This window comes from Humulus lupulus, chromosome 8 (genome assembly GCF_963169125.1).
Source record: "Humulus lupulus chromosome 8, drHumLupu1.1, whole genome shotgun sequence".
Classification (NCBI taxonomy): domain Eukaryota; kingdom Viridiplantae; phylum Streptophyta; class Magnoliopsida; order Rosales; family Cannabaceae; genus Humulus; species Humulus lupulus.
This window is the reverse complement of record NC_084800.1, coordinates 57,503,640-57,528,216: the sequence shown is the minus strand read 5'-3', so window position 1 is coordinate 57,528,216 and position 24,577 is coordinate 57,503,640. Positions and strand designations below refer to the sequence as shown.

General features: G+C 31.4%; 3 protein-coding genes and 1 long non-coding RNA gene across 4 annotated transcripts; 2 read left to right on the top strand and 2 right to left on the bottom strand.

Annotated features, from left to right (window-relative positions):
- The first annotated feature begins 6,314 nt into the window (after window positions 1–6,314).
- On the top strand, window positions 6,315–8,363 carry LOC133795441 (putative pectinesterase/pectinesterase inhibitor 45). The gene is made up of 3 exons (XM_062232892.1): window positions 6,315–7,264; window positions 7,357–7,517; window positions 7,669–8,363. Exons 1-3 carry the CDS (start codon window positions 6,315–6,317, stop codon window positions 8,361–8,363), a joined length of 1,806 nt encoding a protein of 601 aa, XP_062088876.1.
- Window positions 8,364–10,296: 1,933 nt separating this feature from the next.
- LOC133797364 (putative invertase inhibitor) lies at window positions 10,297–10,960 on the top strand. Its single transcript, XM_062235243.1, has one exon. The coding sequence runs from the start codon at window positions 10,374–10,376 to the stop codon at window positions 10,950–10,952; it is 579 nt and encodes a 192-aa protein (XP_062091227.1). The 5' UTR covers window positions 10,297–10,373; the 3' UTR covers window positions 10,953–10,960.
- Window positions 10,961–11,709: 749 nt separating this feature from the next.
- On the bottom strand, window positions 11,710–13,042 carry LOC133795440 (protein ALP1-like). The gene is made up of 3 exons (XM_062232891.1): window positions 12,557–13,042; window positions 12,238–12,469; window positions 11,710–12,161 (listed from the first exon to the last, which is right to left on the bottom strand). The coding sequence occupies exons 1-3, from the start codon at window positions 13,040–13,042 to the stop codon at window positions 11,710–11,712; spliced, it is 1,170 nt and encodes a 389-aa protein (XP_062088875.1).
- Window positions 13,043–14,115: 1,073 nt separating this feature from the next.
- LOC133797365 (uncharacterized) lies at window positions 14,116–16,013 on the bottom strand. Its single transcript, XR_009875635.1, has 2 exons — window positions 15,673–16,013; window positions 14,116–14,319 (listed from the first exon to the last, which is right to left on the bottom strand). It is a non-coding gene; the product is annotated as an uncharacterized LOC133797365 (long non-coding RNA).
- Window positions 16,014–24,577: the final 8,564 nt, after the last annotated feature.

Here is a 24,577-nt window from a genome sequence, read left to right as displayed (position 1 = left end):
ATATCAAAACGTAAATAATTGGTATCTTAAATGATTGTAAAAGTAACGAAAATGTAGCTTTTAAAAGTAATTATGCAGTATACTACAACTTGGAATTATAAGAGTAGCTTTTTATACTACATAATAATTAATTAGTTTCTAAAATAGACTTGAATATAACATAATAATATCTTAAATAATAAGACATGTAATTACATTAGTGACTAAAAACGTCTATTAAAAGTTACTGTGTAGTACACTAAATTAATTTTTATTACTAAACTATATTGTAACTTATTATACTATATGACAACTCATTAGTTTCTGAAATAAGTTTTAAGATTACCAAATTGTATCTTAAATAATAATATAACATAAAAATAATTAATTAGTATATTAAGATGTCTAAAAATGAGCTTTAGAGATAACTCAAAGATAGACTTGAATATAATATAATAGTATCTTAAATAATAAGACATGTAATTACATGAGTGACTAAAAACGTCTATTAAAAGTTACTGTGTAGTACACTAAATTAATTTTTATTACTAAACTATATTGTAACTTATTATACTATATGACAATTCATTAGTTTCTGAAATAAGTTTTAAAGTTACCAAATTGTATCTTAAATAATAAGATATCATAATATAACATAAAAATAATTAATTAGTATATTAAGATGTCCAAAAATGAGTTTTAGAGATAACTAAAAGATAATAAAATAATATGATCTAAAAATAAAGGTTTTAATAAAAAAAAGTGAGCAATTGATATTTTATCGATATCGTAAGTAATCAAAATATAATTTTTTACAACCTAGAAAAACAAAAAATATTGGGAAGTGGGATTCGCCAATTTTTTTCAAAATTTGGTATGATATACTAATGTGATACCAATATTTGTGTAAATAATTTGGTTAAAAATGTTTTTGTAAATAATTTAGAATTTATGTATATAATTATAAATTTATCTAATTATAATTATTTGGGTTTTTTTAAGATTGAAAATAAATTTTTTAATTTTACGAGTGTTTTATATTTTAATTTTACGAGTGATTTATACAAATGAAAATAGACGTAGTTCGAACGAAAAATCAACTATTATAAAGTTTTTGAGTGTGAATTGAATACTTGATTTTCATTTGTATTATTATGGCTAATACAAAATTGTGCACCAAAACACTTTTTCCTTTAAGAAAATTAAAAATTTCAAAGAGTACTTTCAAGTGGCCAAAAATGACGTAGAGGATTCGAAATTTGAGCCATTTGATGGTCGGAGTAGTCAAATTTTATACTTTTGTATGTCATATGTCTAATCACTCAAGTGCTAATCTAAGTAACATGAGAAAACAAGCAAATCACGTGGCAGGTAGAAGACTGTCCCTTATGCATGCATGATGATGATCGACAATCTTTGTCGGTGATTAGAATAGTGTAGTTACAAAGCATGTATGCCATGACATTTATCTTCATATGGATAATATAAATAAACTACTCCCCATCCATGTGAGCCCTTTAGATTCTAGTAAATAAGTTGAATGCAAATTTTCGGATGCACCAAGTTTTTGGCTTGGAATTAGTTTTGGTAATTTTTTGTTTTTTTTAATGATGGTGTACATTGTAATTATATATAATATTTTGTAAATTTTTAGAAAATTTCGAATAATTTACCGTACCGAATATAAGGTACAAATATTACCTTCTACTTGCATAAAAAGATTAATTATGCGTGCAATAATCTGTTTTGAACCTAGTTTTTGACACTGTAAATTATTCTAATTTTTTTGAAAATTTACAGGATGTTCTAAATAATTACAATGTATACGGTATAAAAAATAAATTTGCCGAAAATACTTCCCGAGCTAAGAACACTAGGGGTGCACCGGAGAATTCTCCTAAGTTATAAATGGGTAGTAAAAGATGACCAACTTTTTGTTGGTTTTTTTTAATGGGTAATATTTTTTTAAAAAAGATAGTAGAAGATTAGAAGTAAAAGTTTAGGGCTTGTTTGGTATTGTTTTCTGTTTTTTGTTTTCAAAATTGTGTTTTCAGAAATGAGAACAGAAAACTGTTTTTGTAGTTTTCAAAAAATAAGAGTTTTTTGGTTAATATTTTCTAAAAATATTTTATTAAAAAAATTAATAAATATATTTACAAAGAGAAAAATCTTTTAAAAGTTTGTAATAAATAATGAGATAAAATAATGTAAAAGAAAAAGCGACGAGAAATTAGGAGAGAAAGTTTGAGGAAGAAAAATTGAAAAGAGAGAAATTGATACAAGAATTTTTTTTGAGAGAAAATGATGAGATAGAAAAAATGAGGAGAAGAAAATGATGATAGAGAAAATAATAAGAGAATAAGTGATGAGAGAGAAATAAAGAGATCAAAAGTGACGAGAGAGAAAATGATGTTAGAGAAAGTGAGGAGAGATAAATTAATCAGAGATAAAGTGATGTGAGATAATAATAATTAAAAAATTTATGTGAGAACAAAAATTGATAATTTTTTTTTAGAACAACTAAAAACAACTCTTTGTTGTTCTTAAAATTTTATGTTTTTTGTAACTTTGTTTTTAAAAATTGTGTTTTTGAAAACAATGTTAAACACCCGTACTTGTTTTCAGAAAACAGTTATTAGGTTTTGAAAATAAAATACAGTTTTTAGTTAAAGAGTCTAACACCATCTTACTTTTTTTTAATTACAATTTGGATAGTCTACTTTAAAAGATTTTTTAAATTACAAAAATATATTTTAACAAAATTAATTTTTTTTTATCTGATTAGAATAAAGTTAAAATAGTATATTTATTATTTTAAATAAATAAAATTAAAAAAAAATCATTAAAACTTAAAATAACATTTTTTAATTGAAAATAAAACATTGTTAGAGAAGAAAACTGGAAGGTAGGAAAATTTTAGAGAGTAAAGTGGAGAGAAGAAAAAAATATATATAATTTGGTAAGAGAGAAGATAGAGTGGAAAAAAAAAAGTGGGAAGAAAAAAATAAGTAGGACTCATGTCAAATATTTTCTCTCCAATTTGGAGAGAAAGTGGAGGAGAAAAAATGTGACTAAATATTTTATAAATATATGACTATAATGTCCTTAAAAAGTTAAATGAATATAGAAACATTTGTAAGAATAAAAATATCTTTTTCTCAATTTTAATTAAAATAATAAATAAAGAAAATATAATAATTTTTCTCTCATTTTCTTTCCTCTCTTTATACCAAACATAAAAAAGAGAAAATGTATTTATTTTATTTCTTTTACTTTTTCTTTCCTTTCTAATTTTTCTCTCCTTCTTAATTTATATCCCATCTAAGCTAAAACAACTTTAATTATTTATTTTTCAAAAGAGCTTTCTATATAAATAAATGGAAAAAACATTTTCCAAAATAGATTTTAAACCTTAGAAATGCTTTCAAAGTCATGCCAAGCAAGCTTTTAAGATAATAATAAATCAATTTTAGGTATCAAATAAAATGTGTGACAAATGATTAGTAATTATCACAACACGTCGATCCACGTAAGTTTTCTAATTACATGTGATTTGGGGTATTAAATTAAGAGGGATATACATGTTATCGTACCTGATGTGTTTTACTTAAATACTCACACACATATATATACAATATATCTATATATTAGGTAAAAACAACGTGTATGTTTGCTTGTAGTTTTATTTTGAAAAATGTATTAATATTTTTTTAATTATCATATAAATTAGAAATAAATACTATTATATATTATAAAAAAAGATGTTTAATAAATATAATGTATGACACTAACATATTGAAAAAAAACTAAAACATTGTCTATGATTTTTTATTTTTTTTAAATTGCTTCATATATATCTATCTAAATTAGATGTTTAAATTCTAAAAAATTTATAATATACATACTTATAATAAGAAATGTTTTGTTTATATATTTTTATTTAATGTCTAATTTTTTTTTTGGATAACATCATTCAGATATATTTTTCTTAATTATGTATTTAAAAATTAAGAAAATATCAAATTTATATTTCTCTATCCAATTTTGTATAATAATTATCTATCCTAACTATTTATCTATATTCTGAATTTAAAATTTAAATTAAACTCATACAAACGAAAAAATTAATGAAAATTAAGATTATGTATTAAATATTATTATAATAATTTTTTATAATATTTAAATTTATATAAATATTAAATATCTAGTCGTATTTTTAATTGATTTTAAATATATATTTGTAAGATTGCATTAAAGTGGATTGAAAAGAAAAACTCTTAAACGGAAAATCATTAAACCATTAATATTTAAAGATATCTTCTTTATTTTAATAATATTATATTTATGTATTGAAATCATGAATATATTTGGGTTAATTACATGTGTCACCGTAATTTTTTTTAAAAATCGTTTTATATGGTATATTAAGTTAATTACAAAATTACGGTTGTCTCTATATGTTGAAACTTCTTTTCTTTGTGTGGTTAATGTGTAATTTCAATCTAAATTATAATTATATATTTATATTCATCCGCTTTGATTATATATATAATATATATAAATTATTATCTCTCAGTTATATATTTAAGATTGATAAATGTTAATTATTTTTGTCTTTTTGTATCCATTTTTATTCGGGCATAGCAAATAATATAATAATAAAAGTAATAGTAATTATAGCTATTATCTTTAATAAAGTAGATTAATTTATTTTTATTTAAAATGAATGTATTTATTAATATTAAAAAAAATATTTATACAATTAGTAAAAAAAAAATATTTATACAAGTTACAATATGCAGTTAATTGAAATTAATATTAATAACTATATATTACAATATACAGTTAAAGATAATTACAATATTATTATTCTTTATAAAAATATTATATATATATTTTAAATCATAGCTAGTCAAATCTCAACACTTAATGTTAAACCAAAACCATAGTCTAGTCCACAAAAATATATTTTAAAGTTAAAAAATTAGTTTTATAAATCTTTGTAGTAATCATGTTAAATAAATTTATAAATATTTATGTAAATGTGAGTTACAAAAATAAATTTTTTAGTTGTGAAATTAGTTTTGTAAATTGTTGTTACAAAAATGTAAAATTATTTTAAAAAATATTATATTTCACCTATCTATAACTGCATTTTTCATATAAATATATATACTCAATAAAATGTTTTATAAATAATAAATATCTTAAATTTATATTTTTAAGTTGTATAGCATAAATATGATGGTTACTATAATTTTTTCGTACAATATTGTAACAATATAGTAAAGTATAATATTTTTATATATATTTTGTTAATAATATCTTAACTATAAAATATTTTCGTAAATGTTAGTTACAAAAATATCTTTCTTAGTTGTAAAACTAGATTAGAAAACTATTGCTACAAAAATAAAAAATTTAGTTACAAATTTATTTGTAAGTTTTATCTACCAAAAAAAAAATCTACAATTCTATAACTGATTTTTGTAAATATTATTTACAAACATATAACATATATTTACAATTTTGTAACAGATATTTACAAGTTTGTAAACGTTGATCACAAAAATTGTATTTTGCTGTTTTTATTTGTGATTTTGTCACTCCGTATTTACAATTTTGCCACTCCATGTTTTTATCAAAAAATTCCGTATTTTTGTAATTCACCGTATTTTTCATATTTTTTTAAAACTTTTAGTGCATTTTTTTTAGATTTCCAATATATTTTACCATAATGTAAAATATTTTATTGACCTTATTTTCTATTAAAATTAATTAGTAAGACAATATAATATTCTCATTCTATTCTACGAACTTAAAATTAATTTTTATCTTTTAACATATATTATATTATTTTGTGAAATATAATCTTATTCTTAAATAGTTTACAGAAAATAATTATTTTTTTTAAAGTAAGTAATTTGTGTTTTGAAAAAAAGATAATATTTTGATATACTACTTTTTAAACACGGTTAAATGAGGAGTAGGGCAAAAACGTAATTTCACAGATTTAAAGGTTGAACTAGATCAGGCGGGAAAAACAGTTGGGTGGAGATGATAAAAATATATAAAATACAGCCTTGACTGCAACAGTCCCTAACGAACTTTTAAAAAAATAGAAAACCTGAAAACCCTCTCGTCCAGACCTCTTTTTATCAAATGGCCAAAACAATAACGCACAAAACATCATCAATCAAAAATAAGAAACACACACTTTTCTTCCTTTGCTATTTATCGTACGTCCTCCATTTCTGTTCAAAGTGGCCTAAAATCTAAGGCAGAGAGAGCTTTCTCTGCCTTAGCAATAATTTTTATCTGTTCGGGTTTTCGATATGGCATTCCAGGATTTCGACGAAATCACCGAACGGCGAAGAGCCGCCAGGGAACAAAGTTTCCGAAAAAGGGTAATCACCGGCGTAGTTACTGGCTTCATACTCCTGGCTATAATCGCAGCCGGAGCCGCAGCCTTCGTGGTCGTCTCTCGAGCCGAGCATCACACACATGGCGCCCCGTCCAGCTCTTCTACAAGTTCCGCTCATGAAAATAAGCGGGAGCCGACTGTGTCGGAATCCGAGCACAGAGTAGTGAAACTCATATGCAACGCCACGGATTATAAGGACAAATGTGAGAATGCTCTGATGTTGGGATTGAAGAATTACTCCAGCGGCTTGTCTCGTCATCGTCCTGAAGGCTATCTCAAGACGGCGATTTTGTCCGCGAAAGACGAGCTTCACCGGGCTTTCAACAAGACTAAATCGTTCAAATTCAGTAACCCAGATGAGGAAAAGGCGTTTGCAGATTGCGAAGTTCTTATGGAGGACGCCATGGAAGAGCTCGAGGCCTCTATCTCTACCGTCAAGGAGAACAATATTTTGAACAAAACTCCCCTGTTGAAGAGTTGGTTGAGCGCCGTTATATCTTACCAACAGACTTGCATCGATGGATTCCCTGAAGGGAAGATGAAGACTGATATGACGAAGCTTTTCAAGGCTTCTAAGGAGTTTACAAGCAATTCTCTGGCTCTGATATCTGAGGTGACTTCGCTTCTTTCGACGTACCAGACGGTTTCAACCGCCCGTAACCTTCAAGAAAAAGAAAAAAACTCGCCAGCTTCTTTGGACAGAGATGGGTTTCCTAACTGGATTGGTCACGAGGATCGGAGGGTGTTGAAGGTGAAGGGCGATCTTCCTACGCCAAATGTGACGGTGGCTAAAGACGGCACCGGTGACTTCACAACAATCAATGATGCTCTGGCAGCCATTCCTTCTAAATACCAAGGACGGTGTGGATCATAATTAATCTTCCTTGAATCCTATTTTTGGGCAAATGTTTGTGCCCTCATTTGTTAATATGCATATGTTAATATAAATGCAGGTATGTTATATATATTAAGGAAGGAATTTACGAGGAGACGGTGGTTGTCACCAAGAAGATGGTAAACGTTACGATTTACGGCGACGGATCACAAAAGAGCATCATCACTGGGAGCAAAAATTTTGTAGATGGAGTTAGGACTTTCCAGACAGCTACATTTGGTAATGCAATAACTTGATCATCACATTCATTTTGGGGGCTTTGTGTTTGTAATAACAAAAATGGTATATAGAGTTTACGTTACTGTGTGGTGTTAGTTAAGGACCAATTGAATTAACCAAGTGAGATGTTATTACATGTGTCGTATTGCAGTTGTTTTAGGAGAAGGTTTCATGGGAAAAGCCATGGGGTTCAGAAACACAGCCGGGCCAGAAAAACATCAGGCAGTGGCAGCTCGAGTTCAAGCGGACCGTGCCATCTTCGCCAACTGTCGTTTCGAGGGGTACCAAGACACCTTATACACACAAGCTCATCGCCAATTCTACAGGAGCTGCGTGATCGCCGGTACCATTGACTTCATCTTCGGCGACGCGGCCGTGGTTTTCCAGAACTGCATGTTGGTGGTGCGGATGCCTATGGCGAACCAGAAGAACATCGTCACGGCCCAAGGGAGAGTCGACAAGCAGCAAACTACAGGGATAGTCATCCATAACTGTCGCATTATGGCTGATAAGAAGCTCGAGCCAGAGAAAGCCAGTGTCAAAAGCTTCCTTGGGAGGCCATGGAAGGAGTACTCTAGGACCATTGTAATGGAGTCTACGATAGAAGACTTGATTCATCCAGATGGATGGCTGCCATGGGAAGGAGAATTTGCTCTCAAAACTCTATATTACGCAGAGTATAACAACAAAGGGCCTGGGGCCAAGGTTACCACCAGAGTCAATTGGCCTGGTTACAGTGTCATAAACAAGAAAGAGGCTGAAAAGTTTACAGTAGAGAATTTCTTGCAAGGGAATGATTGGCTCAATATCAAAGGGATCCCTGTTCGTTACACTCTTTATACTTAATTAATAATTAAGCTTTCTAACTTTTTCTTTTTCTTTTCTTAATGGATTTTGGTCATAATCCATGCTTGTAATGCCAGTTTTAGTCTTCTCTAAAGGTTCAAGACCGGGATTGTTGTTCATATTTTAAGGTTTTATTAACAATAGATTTCGTTTCACTGATAAATGGATAGACAGCATATTGTCGTTTTTTTCACTTTGATTTAAAAGTTATATATGCTGTCTATCCTATCGTTTCCATTACGAAAATAAATAAACTAATAATAAAATTAAATTATTACCTTCTATTCAATCAATGTCGTTTCTCTGGGTATCAAATTTTCACCAAACTTAGACAATACAAGCCATAAATTTACTTGTAGTTACAAGGTTAATGCCCTTTTTTTTGAATGTCGTACGTTTCTTGAGGTCAGTATGGAAGGCATGTGTCGTTTTCTTGATATTTGTCGCTCACACAACTGATATTGTTTCTTCTGGTTATGGTATGTCCTACAAAATCATGGCGTTTCTTTACATGAGAATATTTCGTCAATCTATTCTATACGTAGACTACTAAACCCTCTCGTTGACATTGTCACCCTGGGCCCGACTGGCGGTGGTAAGCTGGAGAATGCCAATTTTGGGTCGTGATTCGTGAAGTTACTGGGTGAATGTTTCGTTTCTTAATGTTTGTCGTTCATTAAAATTTTATGTCGTCTTTTTTCCTCTCTCTGGTATGTACATTGTGCTTGGATATGGCAAGGCTGTATACATTTTAAGATCATCTGTCATGACTTGTTTGTAATTTGTATTTCGATAAATTATTTTTTAGACTCTGAATTTTGTAAAATAATTCAAATAAATTCGTAAATTCGATTTTAATCAAAGTTTTTTTAAATTAAAGTCATAAATAATTCATCAAACTAAAACAAAAGCATAATCATCCTGTCTAAAAGTTGTATTATTATATTCAATTTTGTCATCACCAAAAATGATTTTAGATGTCTATTTGACCCTTTTAACAAAATAAATAATCCAAAAATGAATTTACCATAGTTTAGAGTCTGAATAAGAAATAGGACAAAATACAAATCCAAAAATATATAAACTCGAATCTTAATTACGTCCTTCCATTTTTAAAAGCTATTAAGCATTTCATGTTTAAGATATTGAAAAGAAAAAAAAGCATTGGCTGGTGGGATGTTTTTGACAACCCGTGTGGACTATGTTGGAGAAACGTTATTATTAAACAGGTTTTGGTCTTTTGGGTGTATGTGGTGGGTGATATTTGAGTTTCCAAGGTATATAGGTAAATTATTCTGACTCGTTTCAGGGAATTTTAGTATGAAAATAGGTAATTAATTAAAATAAATGAACAAATTTCTTGTATTAACAATATATGGGTTTTCTTTTCTGCAGCACATGTACACAGGTTTCTCAAGAGAGCTGTGCCTTAATCAAATAGATTAATTTGATTAGGTCTTTGTCCTTCACTTTTACTTTTAGGCGTATTGAGCTTACTTGTGGTAACATATAAAAAAATTGCTAAGCTGTGGTGCCCAACCACATAAAAATAAGAATGTGATATAGTGAAATTCAATATCAAACCCCAAATTTTTAAATTTAATAATTATTATAGAGTATTACTAATTAATTATATTACAGAGTGCCATTTCTTGCATTGTGTCTAGATAGCAACACTCAACCTATAATACATATATCAGCTAACCATTATTATTTTCAGAACAAAAGAAGAGACAATAAGAACTAAAATACAAATGATTCACGGGTAAAAATCATGTGAAAATGAGCAGAGATCTGTTTTCAGTATTGGCCTTAATACATCAGACGCACCATGATTCTACAAATAAAATATGTAAATGTTAAGATTCCCTGAAATACACAGGAAAATTACAAATGAAAAACAAGTGTTTGGTGTTGATGAGAAAACCGGCCAAAGCCATTGTTTTTATATTACCTAATGAATTGTTATAACATCAACATCGATCCACAGAGAATCAAATACAGAGAGAAATGGCTTCACACAGTTCTTCGAAAGAAATGTTGGTCCTACTATTCTTGATTATGAGCTGTTTTTCTCTAACGAGTACATCTTCAAGTTCAAGGTTACTACACAACACTATAGCAGAAGAAGATTTGGTCTCTGCCACGTGTAAGAAAACCCTTTACTTTCAACTTTGTGTATCTTCCTTAAGATCCGATCCTCAAAGTCAAACCTCGGATCTCAGAGGTCTTGCTATCATTGCTTTGAATCTCAGCATAGCAAATGGAGTCAACACCCTTTCTCATGTCAGTAATCTAGTGTCCGAGGCTGCTTATAATGGCTCTCAATTCGCGTCCACTAGCCTCAGTGACTGCATAGATGTTTACTCTGACGCTATCCAAAATCTACAAGACTCTGTTCAAGCTCTAAACGACAAGTCGTTTGACACTATGCAGACTTTGGTGGCTGCTGCAATGACTGATTCTGAGACTTGCGAAGATGGTTTCAAGGAGATGAATGGTTTGAGTTCTCCTCTCACTGAACAAAACCAGCATTTCTCTCAGCTTTGTAGCAACTTCTTAGCGATAACTACACTTCTTGATTATTGAATTTTATGAGTAGTTTTTCTCTCCTGGTTTTTCTTTATTTACTTTGTTTAATTAAGTCTTAGTTTTAGTTTTGATTTTGTTCTTTCCAAATTTAATCACAATCTAAAACAATTTAAATTATTTATGAAAAAAAATTAAGATGTCATTTGCCTCACATTTATAATGATGACTAATTGTATCTTGTATGAAAATAACAATAACATTTTTATTTTATTTTTTAATAAAACAGACGAAAATAACAAATATTTTTTAATGGATTATGGGCCAGTTTGGTACACCTGTGCTGTGGGAAAAAGCAGTTGTAGCTGTGCTGTGAGAAAAAGCAGCTGTAGCTGTGCTGTGAGAAAAAGCTACTGAGTGTTTGGTAAATTATAACTTTAGAAATACTGTGAGTTGGAAAAGTTGTATATAAGTGTTTGGTAAACTAGATTATTAGATAGCTGTTAAATACAGAATGACCAAAATAGGTATCATATGTATTTAACTAATTTTGTTTGAATAAATTTATACATATTAAAATATTTATAATTATTTTTTATTTTATTAAAAATAATAATGATTTTTTATAATATTTAATTCTTTTAATATATACGTATAATAAAATGATTAATTAAATTTTAAAAAATAAAAAATCAACATAAATATTGTCTATTTTTAAATTATTATAAATTTTGATCATAACAAATAATTTAAATTTAGTCAATTTGATACGACAAAATACAAAACTTAAATAAAATAAAATAGATAAGAATATAGTTTAATTATATCCCATTAAACTTGCAGCAATCAGATCTCTAGTATTGTCCATTTCATTTAAATTTGAAGCTTTAGCTGTCTCATCTTCATCTTCAATATTAGTTTGATCTTCTACACAATAATATGGATTATCTCTAATTTTCTCAAAATGTCGATCACGTTTTGCATGCCTTCGAATGTAATTATGCAAGGTCATTGATGCAATCACTATTTTCACTTGCTTCTGATATGGATAACTAGGCATATCTCTTAATATTTTCCATCTTTTCTTCCATACTCCAAAAGTTCTTTCAATAACACTTCGAAGAGAAGAATGTACTTGGTTGAATACCTCTTTATAACCAGTAGGTTTGCTATCTCGTTGAAATTGTGGTAGATGGTATCTTTGGCCTTTATATGGTCCTAAAAAACCTGTAATTTGTGGGTATCCCGCATCCACTAAATAATATTTTCCTGTCAAATAAAATATAAAAATATAATTACAAATTATAAAGACTTTAATATTTTATAAATGTGTTTAGATGACAACCTTGGGGAGGTTTTGGAAAATTTGAAGTTGAATCACGTAAAGCTGTATAGAAAATTCTTGTATCATGAGCAGAACCTTCCCACCCAGCATATGCATATATAAATTGCATATCAAAATTACATATTGCCATGACATTCTGAGTTGGTATCCCTTTTCTACCAACAAATGGTACTTGATCTTCAGGTGGAATTACAGCATTCACATGTACACCGTTTATTGCGCCAATACAGTTCTAGAAAAAAAATACAAGATTATAAAAATATACTCTAGTTAGAAAAAAAATTATTAAAAAATTGTATAATTTTAAAGTATGACTTACCTTAAAATGAGGCATATATCTAGAATCTTTCAATATCTCTTCAGGAACATCTTTAAATTCTGGGTCTGGTGGTTTTAATACATCTACACTCATATGACATAAAACATCTAAAACCTTGTTGAAATATCGACTAACTGTCTCGCCTGAGTGTTGGAATCGCTCTTGTGTTAATCGGTTTCCAGCACCGTGACCTAATGTAAATAAAAACATGCCTAATATCTCAAGAGCACACATTCTCTTTGAACCCTTAAATCCATAATTAGCTTCCAATTCATCGCATAATTTAATGAAAACATCTTTCTCCAGCCTAAACATGCTATAACATCTACTTTCATTTCCTTTTAATATTTCCATCAACCACATATGACCAGTTTGAGAAGAATTCATACAAGGTGTATTTTCAATATATGTTGTATAATAATGTTGAACAAAGTATGTAGCTATAGACGCCGATTGTAACTCAATCTCCTCATCCGTGTCTGCCATTATTTCTAATTTAAAATAAACCTGTGTATATTAAAGAGTATATAAAATACATGCCAAATAGCCATAAAGTCTTCATAACAAATGCAAGTGAAAAACATAATAAAGCATATTTATATTAAATAGTGACAACACCAAGTCTTGAGAGCAATTTAAAAAAAAATTCTGTAAAGAAATAACATAATAAACATATACTAACGTCTTAACACAAAGTTTAGAAAATAAATACTACTACTACTATAAGTCATAGTATTATAATTATCCCAGAGTATGCTCATTCTTGAGCCAAGTAAGCATCAACTCAGATTCTTCCAATGAAGCAAACATCTCTCTCTTCTCTTTCATGATAAACAAGCGAGTTGCAAATAAATACAAGCTGCTCCCTTTCTCAATTCCAGGCAAAGAATTTAAAATTTTCATAACTTCGGTAATACTATTCTCCTTTCTAGCTGTTTCAATATTTCTACTCCTTGTCTCCACAGCATCAGCAAGGCGACCAATTTGTTCAAATATCATTAAAGGCCCTGTCTTCTTCATTTTTCCTTTTCCATGTTTCATTGCTTTATTTTGTTTCTCAAGTGGCTCGGCTAATCTCTTGTTATTTTTCTCTCTAAGAAATCTATCAGTATTAGGCATCTCTAGATCATCTTAACTACTCTCAAGTTGTTCATGTAAGGTTTCAATATTGTTAAAAGGATTTTCAGACTCAGATGGAATTATTCCAGATGAAGGTGTCCAAGCATACTCTCCTGTAGCAACAGTGTTCATAAAAATCCTATCTAATTTTTCCTCTACCTCTGGTTCAATTCCCCGAATGCGAAACTTTGCAGCATCGGGATGACTCTACAAAAAAAATTTGTTAATTAAATGTAACATTTATGAAAAAAAAAGTCTTTTAGTTTCATTAAATATTTAACAAGATTATAATGTACCTGTAATTTATTATTCCACCAATCTTCAGTTGCATCAATTGTATTCTTTTTTATATTCCATCCTAAGCCAGTTTCTTTTCCCTTGAGTTGCTTCCAAAGCTTCCATTCATTTTTTAATCCATCCCACTTATTTTTCAATTGTGGTTTAGTGTAATCTCTTTCAGTTGCTTTCTTCATATTTGTAATCAAGTTTACATATCCAACTTTATCTAAATAAGTAGTAGGACGATGCCCATCATCAACCTCTTTGATACAGAAGTCTAAGAAAAAATTCAAACTCTCTGAATTCCATATTGCTTTACTTCTTGGTACGTCACTCTTGGTGCAAATATTATTTTCATTTTCCATCTAATAAAAGTGAAGTGAAATGATAAGTATAAAAAAAATACAAAAGTAAAATGATGTATCCATATACGCAACAACTCTTATCAATCACTACCATCTATGTAAAACTAAATAATTCAACTAAAGTTCAACATATCCAACTTCAAGACTATTCTTAAAGAATCCCTTGGGAGAAGATAAAACACACACATATGTACATTCATATACATGTAAAAGGTTACTATAAATCAACTTTTGAAGTGAGAAATCTCCTTTATATTATTTATTTCACTCAAAACAAAAAGATAGAAATCTAATCTAGTTTTTGTATTAAAAAAGCATATCTATCCTTTTTCAGTCAGTATTGAATATTCAACTCTACATATGACTTTAATTCTCTCAGTGTTGAATATAACTCTATATACGACTTTAATTCGTGAGAGAGGAAAAAAGATTGTTTTTGTTGATGGAGATGGGCAAGGATGAGGTTGAACTTGAAAGCCTCATCATAATCATAGAGATGGTTATTGATTTGATTCAAATTAAATACCACGTCAAGCGTGTGTGCTTTAAGTTTTTTCTTTCTATATCTCTATATCTATGTGAATATGCCCAGCAGCATAGCATTGTAAGAAATTAACACGTTGGTCTTGTTTTCGTTTGTGTTTGGGTTTGGTTCATTCATTGATGTTTCTCCTTTGATTTGCATATTTCTATATAGAATTATATATATTTTTATATAAACTTCTATTCCCATTGACCAAGTTGTTTTTGGCCTTCTCTCTTAATGAACAAGTAGTACTGTTTTGCCAAATTAATTAAGTTTTGCGATGTTCCTTTGTTTTTCTATTGATATGTTATTATGGCTATTTGTCTTTTATTGATATCTTCTATATAATATATTTCATACAAAATTTAAATATAACACTTACAGCAGTTCTATTTTTTGTTTTTCTATATTATATGCTAATTAAAATGTTATGCCCAAGGCGGTTAACACTGCGGTGATCATGATCAAGACTACCGCTGTCAAACTGCAGCAGATTATGAGGCCTCGACGACACTTGGAAGTAGTATTAACTGGTTCAGATACAAATTTCATGGTTGATTGAGGGTTTTGGGATTTGAGAAGGCTAAAAGTAGCTAACTCTATATATCCATTAGAAACAAAAAAAGGAAATGCATCAAAATAAACCATTAAACAAGTCCAACCCATATATATATATACACACACAAATATACTGATATGAAGAAGATCGAATAACCCAGTATCACAGTAACAATAATCAAACCACTGTACAAATATATATATATATATAATGCCCTTTAATAAATCTGTGTTTAATATAGCATTCAAAAAAAAAGTTAGAGAAATACCTTGACTTGATTGTGCTGGAGTTTTTGACAGAGAAGTGTAGTCCGTGAGGAAGAAGGAAGAAGAAATGGTGAGGCAAGGTGAAGAAGATTTAACGATTGAAAAAGAAGACCTAATAATTCTAATTTAAATGAGGGTATTTTGGTCCAAAAAAAATATCATTAAACCACAATTTCAGCTTCCCGTATAAGCTAAAATCTCAAAGTTGGTGTGGGCCAACTTTGATAAAAAGCTATAATTTTAACCTAAATTCCTAAAAAAGCTATTTTTTTTATTTTACCAAACACTTTTTAGTCAATAGCTTTTTTAAAAAGTGCTTTGGGCTTTTCAAAAAGCCATTCCAAACGGGCCCTATATACCATTTGTGTTTGGGAAAAAACAACAATAATCTTGAAGCTCATTACATATTACTTCGACTTCTCACACTAGCTAATGGATTCAGGAGGGGTCATAACTCATAAGATGATGATAAGTTCTAATTATTATTTCAATTTTGAAGATTTGAAATTATATATATATATATATTTCCAATGGAAAACTATACGGACATAAAAGAATGTAAAGACAAAATACAGAGAAAATAAGAAAAATGTTTGATTATAATACTCAGCTCACAGAATAAGGAGCTGGATCGTTTTCATTTATAGGCAAAACAAGGAAAATAGTACAGAGAAAAAGGAGTCGTTAAGGCTCTAATACAGCTGTCAAAGGACAGATATCGTAATGGGAAATTGTGAGGAATATCCTAACAATAATATTCCTAATCATTGTAACTAACTTCGTTTGGGACCACAGGCAAAGAATTCCACAGTTGTTACAATGCACCAACATCAGATGATTCATGCAAAGCACAGGATAAAATGCTATTTCTCAATATCCCCTCTCAAACAAAGGGGTGATCTTCTCAGCCTGAGTTTGTCAATGAGAAATTCAAATCTGGAGTGTGATAATCCTTTGGTCAGACAGTCGGCAACTTGATAGTGTGATGGTATGTATCTAACTTCAAGCATCTTTTGCAGTACCTTATCTCTCACATAGTGAATGTCTATCTCGATGTGCTTAGTTCGAGCATGGTACACTGGATTGGAAGCGAGGGCACTAGCACTGATGTTATCACACCATGTAACAGATGGAGATGGCAAGGGAAAATCAAGTTCTTTCAGCAAGGATTCGATCCAAGCTATTTCTGCAGCAACTTGAGCCAGCGCTCGATACTCTGATTCTGTGCTCGATCTTGACACCACTGTCTGCTTATTTGAGGACCAAGACATCAGCATTTCACCCAAATAAACACAATATCCAGCCATAGAACGTCTGTCATCCGGACAGAATGCCCAATCGGCATCGGAGAAGCCAGTAAAGCTTAGTTTATCATAACAGCTGATGTGCAATCCAAGATTCAGTGTGCCTTTGAGATATCTCAGTATTCGTTTTGCTCCATTCCAGTGGACTGTTGTTGGGGCTTGAATAAATTGGCTTAGCTTATTTGCGGCATAAGCTATATCAGGTCTTGTATGACAGAGATATTGTAAAGCCCCTATGATGCTTCTGTAAGCAGTTGGATTTTGCATCAATACTCCTTCATGAAGGGGCATTGGTTTCCCAGCGGCAACAGTAGTAGGACATGGTTTCATGTTTTCCATATTGATTCTCTTCAGGAGATCTTCTATATATCTGGTCTGTGTCAAGTATAATCCTGTGATGTCTCAGTGTACCTCTATGCCAATGAAGAAGTGCAGCGGTCCGAGGTCCTTCAGAGTGAAGGCTTTATTTAGTTCATCAATGAAATTCCCAAGCTTTTCGTTATTGTTTCCTGTTACAATGATGTCATCGACATAAATTAGCACAAATATTATGTCTTTGGCAGTTTTGTAATAAAATAAAGAAGTGTCTGCTCTTGAGTGTTGAAACTGCCATTGCAACAATGTATTTTTAAGTCGATCAAACCAGGCACGAGGGGCCTGTTTTAAGCCGTATAAAGACTTGTTGAGTTTGCATACGAAGTTCTCTTTGCCTCTTTCTTCAAATCCTTCGGGTTGTGCCATGTAAACATCTTCTTCTAACACTCCATTTAAAAATGCATTATTAATGTCTAGCTGCCTTATTTCCCAGCCTCTAGAGACAGCGAGTGTGAGCACAACTCTCACAGTGGATGGCTTAATTACTGGGCTGAAAGTTTCACTGAAATCCACTCCTGGCCTTTGATGAAAACCTTTAGCAACGAGTCTTGCTTTAAACCTCTGAAAGCTGCCTTATTTCCCAGCCTCTAGAGACAGCGAGTGTGAGCACAACTCTCACAGTGGATGGCTTAATTACTGGGCTGAAAGTTTCACTGAAATCCACTCCTGGCCTTTGATGAAAACCTTTAGCAACGAGTCTTGCTTTAAACCTCTGAAAGGTGCCATTAGGATTGAATTTCATTCTGAAAACCCACTTGTTTCCCACCAAGTTATGGGTCTGTAAAGGTGGAACAAGTGTCCATGTGTTGTTAGACTTTAGAGCAACATATTCAGCATTCATGGCTTCTCTCCAACCATCATGCTGCAATGCTTCTGCTATTGTCTGAGGCTCATTGAATGAAGCTTCGAATTTTGAGTGGCTGAGGAATGTTCGGGGTTTAAAAATTCCAACTTTGGCCCTGGTAACCATCGGGTGAATAGGCTATAATGGAGCTGTTTGTGGTTGAGATATGGAAGTTTCTAGTTCTGTATTATTTGCAGAAGTGAGGAATTCATAATCAGGTACCTGATAATTATATTCAGGAGTAGTGGTAGCAAACATTTCAGCAGTAGTATTTGTGGCATTTCCCCTCTCAGAACTGGAAATTGAACCAGAATTTAAGGATGTCGCAGGAGCAGGAGTTGTGCAAGGAGAGGTTCCTGTAGTGACAGGAGTGGTTGGCATTGTATCAGCTGAAGATGAAGGGAAAATAGGAACAGGAAGTGAAGACCACTTAGAACTATGAACAACAACTAGTGTGACAGGTTGATAATTATTTAGAAAACCTTGTTTGAATGAGAAATCAAGCTCATTACAAACAACATTGCGAGAGATGTACACTTTCCCGGATGGAGTTAAGCATTTATAACCTTTATATGTTTCACTAAAACCAAGATTCACACACTTTATAGAATGGAACTGAAATTTATGAGAGTGATATGGGCGGAGGCAGGGAAAACAAGCTGAGCCAAATGTTTTAAGGAAGTCATAATCTGGTGAATGTGAGAACAACATTTCATAAGGTGATTTGTTGGATAAAATAGCAGTAGGTAACCTATTTATTAGGTACACTGCTGTGTGAAAAGCATCACACCAAAACTTGAGTGGCATATTTGCTTGAGCAAGCAATGTCAGTCCCATTTCAACTATATGCCTATGCTTTCGTTTAGCTCTACCATTTTGGGCTGATGTATGAGGACATGAGTGATGAAATTCAATGCCATGTGTGTTGACAAGATCAGAAAATGCTCTAAACTCACCACCCGAGTCAGATCTAAGACATTTAATCTTCCTTTCAAATTTTGTTTCAGCAAGAGCTTTGAATTTAAGAAATGCATCAAGTGCCCCAGACTTAAATTTTAATGGATAAATCCATGTAAATCTTCTAAAGTCATCTAAAAAGTGTATGTAATATCTATGGTTTACATTGGATGCCACTGGGGCTGGTCCCCATAGGTCCGTGTGAATCAAGTCCAACACATTTTTAGCTCTATTGTGTGAGAGTTTGAATGGCAAAGCATGAGATTTCCCATATTGACATGCATCACAAAATGATTTCATTTCATTGGCAGAAATTTTTACATTGTTGGATTTTAAGACAAGACTTAAAACTTTTGAAGAAGGATGGCCAAGACGTCTATGCCATACATCTATTTTGGAATTTAAAGGATTGTCAGTACTAGAGTGTGTTACATGACTTCTACTGGCCACTGCTATACCAGAGAAAACACCTGATTTGTTGGAAGAAAAACGATGAAGAGTTGAAGAGAGAGAACACTTTGATGATGGTGAGGAAATTTTCTGAGGAGATGAGAGCTGATACAAGCCTTCCTTAAGCACTCCTTTGAGCAGAGCCTTCCTTGTTACCTTGTCCTTAAGTATACAACAATCAGGGTAAAACTCAATGAGCAAATCATTATCAGCAGCAAGTTTAGAAACACTTATGAGATTTTTAGCTATGTTAGGAACATGAAGCATTTCATTCAAACACAGCAATCTTCCACAATTAGTTTGTAAATAGCCAGTGCCAATATGAGAGATAGCCAATTTATTACCATTTCCTACTGTAACAGTCTCCTTACCACCATATTCTTGTTTTTGACTCATGTTTGCAGCATCTGATGTGATGTGGTTGCTTGCCCCGCTGTCAGCAAACCAGGCGTCACTGTCCACAATTTCAGGAGTAGCTATGAATGCATTCGGATTTGCTTTAAACTGAGTCTGACTTCCACCTTGATCTGAGCCAAAAAAACTTCCATCATATCTATGATAGCAAATCGCAATTGAATGACCAAATTTTCCACACACTTGGCATGTTGGCTTGTTTCCATTTATGCGTCCTCGACCACGAGATCGACTTCCATAGCCTCCTCTATTTCCATTGAATCTGCCACTACTTTGACCTGTGTTAAAATTATTGAAAGAGCCTCTGCCTCGACCTGGAGTGTGTGGATTTGTAACCATATTGGCCTGTGGACTTGCAGCATGTGGGTTGAGAATTTTGTTGGTATTGGTTAAGGTTTGGAGGCATTCAATCTTGCTGTCAAAACTTAACAGGATATCTTGAAGTTCTTGCCAGGTTGTCTTAGGCCTAGCTTCAATCTGAACCACTATAGAGATGTATTCAGCATCAAGTCCCGATAGAACATTTGCTACCAGATGTGATTCTGGGTAAGGATCTCCTGCCAATGCCAGAATATCGGACCAGTTTTTCTTTTGCCGCAGGTACTCGGCCATGGTAGCTGATCCCATGCTCGTGGTTTGGATTAGAGTCCTGAACTCATCCATTTTTGCTCTTGAGTATGCGCCATAAAGACTTTCGAGAGCTTGCCACAAACCAGCAGCTGTCATAGCTCCCATTACTTTTGTTGCGATTGACTCACTCATCAACCTGTATAACCAACCCATGAGTAGTTGGTCATTAATGATCCAATGCTCAAACTCAGGATTTATTTGAATGACAGGAACCTCAGATCCATCTTCTCCAGTGGTTGTACCTGTAGAGAGAAATTCATTAGGACAGATTTTGGTACCAGTCAAATAACCATCTAAACGATGGCCTCTAACAATGGTGGAAACCATTGTTTTCCAAAGAGTATAATTATTTCTGTCTAATTTGAGAGAAAATGGTTGATTAAGTGTGCTGAAGTGTTGAGGATATGGGCTGGGAAGCTGAGAAGATGATGCCTCTTGTCTGTCAGCATTGTTTCCCATTACAGTAGAGCTATTTCCCTGGGAGCTTGCTGTATGAGTTGCTGCAGGGGTCTGATCACCATTGTCAGGGTTTGCCATGGGACAACCTGGCTCTGATACCAAGAAAAAATACAGAGAAAATAAGAAAAATGTTTAATTATAATACTCAGCTCACAGAATAAGGAGCTGGATCGTTTTCATTTATAGGCAAAACAAGGAAAATAGTACAGAGAAAAAGGAGCCGTTAAGGCTCTAATACAACTGTCAAAGGACAGATATCGTAATGGGAAATTGTGAGGAATATCCTTACAATAATATTCCTAATCATTGTAACTAACTTCATTTGGGACCACAGGCAAAGAATTCCACAGTTTGTTACAATGCACCAACATCAGATGATTCATTCGAAGCAGAGGATAAAATGTTATTTCTCAACATGTAATTATATGTGATTTGTAAAATAGTTCAAATAAATCATTAAACTCAACTTTGATTACAAAAATTTGAACTAAATTCATAAATAATTTACCAAACTAACAACTCAAAACAAAAATACAACAATTATGTCTAACAATAGTGTAGTTATATTTAGTTTTTTTCGTCAAAATTAGGTTTAGAGTCCAAACAGTTAATGAGACAAAATAAATGTCCAAAAATATACATATATATATAAAGAGAATTATATCTATCAACACTAATATTTCTTTCATGTGCATGTCATTTAATATATCTATCTACATGTGTATATATTTACTAGATACAAGCAACGTGCAATATACACGTTTGCTTAGTTTTATTTATAAAATTTATTAATTATTTTTATTAAAGTTATATTAATGCCATATAAATTTTGAAATAGATATCCTATTTTAATTAAATAATTTATTTATTTTTGTTTAAGTTTATGTTTATGTTTGTTCTAGTTTTTGAATTTGGGAGTGACAACAAGAGATTATATATTATATGTTTAATGCAATATTAAATATTATACGTGGATTTTAAATTTGAGTTTCTTACTAGATTTTTTTTAAAAAGCAATTTGTTGATAATTCACAATAGATTATATTATATGTTTAATATGATATTATTCTAATGAGTGAGTTTAAGTTTATAAAATGTATGATTTTATTATTTTTAAATAATTATCATTGTAAAATATTTCAAAAATATCATATTTTAATTTGTTTAATTATTTATTATTTTCAAATAATTATCATTGTAAAATATCTGAAAAATATTATATTTTAATTTGTTTAATTATTTATTATTTTTAAATAATTATCATTGTAAAATATTTAAAAATATCATATTTTAATTTTTTTAATTATTTATTTTATTTTATTTAAGTTTAAGGGTTTACAATCTACCATTAAATATAAGAATATTCTGTTAAATATAGAATATTCCGTTAAAGTTAACATTAAAAAAATAAAAAACCGTTAAAACAAAAAATTTCCGTTATCTACACACTTATTATATAGAAGAGATATAGGGAATTTGTATAGTAGGAACTAGGAGTGCTCATCTGATTTATTCAACACTTTTGCCTCTAACCAATCTAATCTAATTAAAGGCTAGATGTTGGAAATGAACATCCAATCCAATCCAATTTGGGTTCAAAATCCAATCCAATTATAATTGGATTGAATCGGTTTTTTTAATCAATATTTTTTATCTCTTAACTTGAATTTTAATATTAAAAGGATTAACAAATAAAAAAGTATACAAAAAAAATCATGCAAAATACTAACGATATTTACTAATAATACTACATTAAGACCTTAAAATTACCAGATTAAGTCCTTAACATGATGTATTTACATAATAAGATATACTATATGACAACCAATATAAACTTTTATAATTAAATATATTTATATTTAATATAATATATACAATTATATAAATATTTTAATAAATGTTGGATTGGCACTACTATATAAAATATTTTTTAGGACTCGCGGGACGCGAGTCCTTTATTTGAGAACGTTAAAAAGTGAGGTCTTTTAGGGCTCGCAACCGAGCCCTAAAAGAATGTTTTTAGTCGCATTGTGAGTTCTAAAAGAACATTTTTAGGGCTTGACAAGTTTTTATTTTTAATTTTTTAAAAATTAATTGGTAGCCAAAGCTCTCGCCGGAGCTTCGGCAATAGCGGCGGTGCCACCACCCTACGATGGTGGTTCGAGAAAACAGTGACTGGCTTTCGAAGCCTAAGTCTCGGGGAACGTCGTGGTGGTGATAGATCTTCGTGGAATGGAACATGGTGGCCGGATTGAAGCCAAAAAGTTTCGAACTTAATAGATTCTGACGAAAACCAAAAATGAAATCCAACAACTTCTAACTCGATCTTTGGTTGGGTTTTGCTCGCATGGAAGTGTTGAGTACGATGGTGGTGGTGGTTCGACTCACAATGACCCAAGGTGGTTGAAAGATCGTCGAAAACTTTGGGAAAACCAAAAATCGCAGGTGTCGAAGCTTTGGTGGCCTTCGAAGCTCCCTGGCTGGCGCGTGTTGCTGGTGGCGGCAGGGAAGGCAGCGGTCGGGCTCTGCAAAGTCTCAGGCGGGAGAGGGGAAGGAGAGCTTCAGGTGAGAGAGAATCCGAGAGAGAGGAGATGAGGGGGCTGAGTGGGAGATAGGGTTTGTTTTATTTATTTATTTATTTTTAATCTAGTTATTAATAAAACTTTAATTTGTTAATTTATTTATTTATTATATTTTAAGGCACTCAAAGTGTGTCATTAAAAGTTTTCACTGACTCAAATTTCCTCATAAGTCTTTTAGGACTCACATCAGTAATTAGGGCTAGCATCGCGAGTCCTAAAAGATATTTTTTAGGGACTCTCAATGAGTGTCCTAAAAAGTCCAGGAACTTTTGTTATAAAAATTCAAACTTTTAGGACACACTTCAGTTTTTAGGGCTCGCACTGCGTGTCCTAAAGGAAATTCTTTAAGGACTCTCAATGAGTGTCCTAAAAAGTCCAGGAGATGTTTTAGGGCTCGCATCTAGGTGAGTGCCCTAAAAAAGTGTCATAAAAGCATGTTTTTGTAGTAGTGTGGATCGGATCCTACTTAGATTTTCAGAGTGTCATCTAATAACCGATCAAATCCAATTAGCATCAAACTTTTCAAATCCAATATAATCAAATATTGTAGTTGGATATCCATTTTTTTGTAATTGGATATTGGTTTGGATTGGTTCGGGGTAATTGGATTGGTTTACATCCTAAGCACCCCTAGTAAGGAACCTTGAAATTTGTAGGATTTTTTTTATTTTTGGTACTGTTTACTGATTTTTTTCAGAAACTCCAGTTTTAAAAGTTAAGAGAGACTAGAGAGAAAGGGTTTAGAAGTTGTAAGCCAAATTTTTACGTGGTTGGGGCGTTAATGAGCCTTAGTCCACGAGACAGCTTAGAGAATCTAAAATAATAGAGTTTTCTGCAAGTTTCAGCATAGTAACTGTATACACGCAAAAGGGAGACCCCTTCTCCAGTGCTC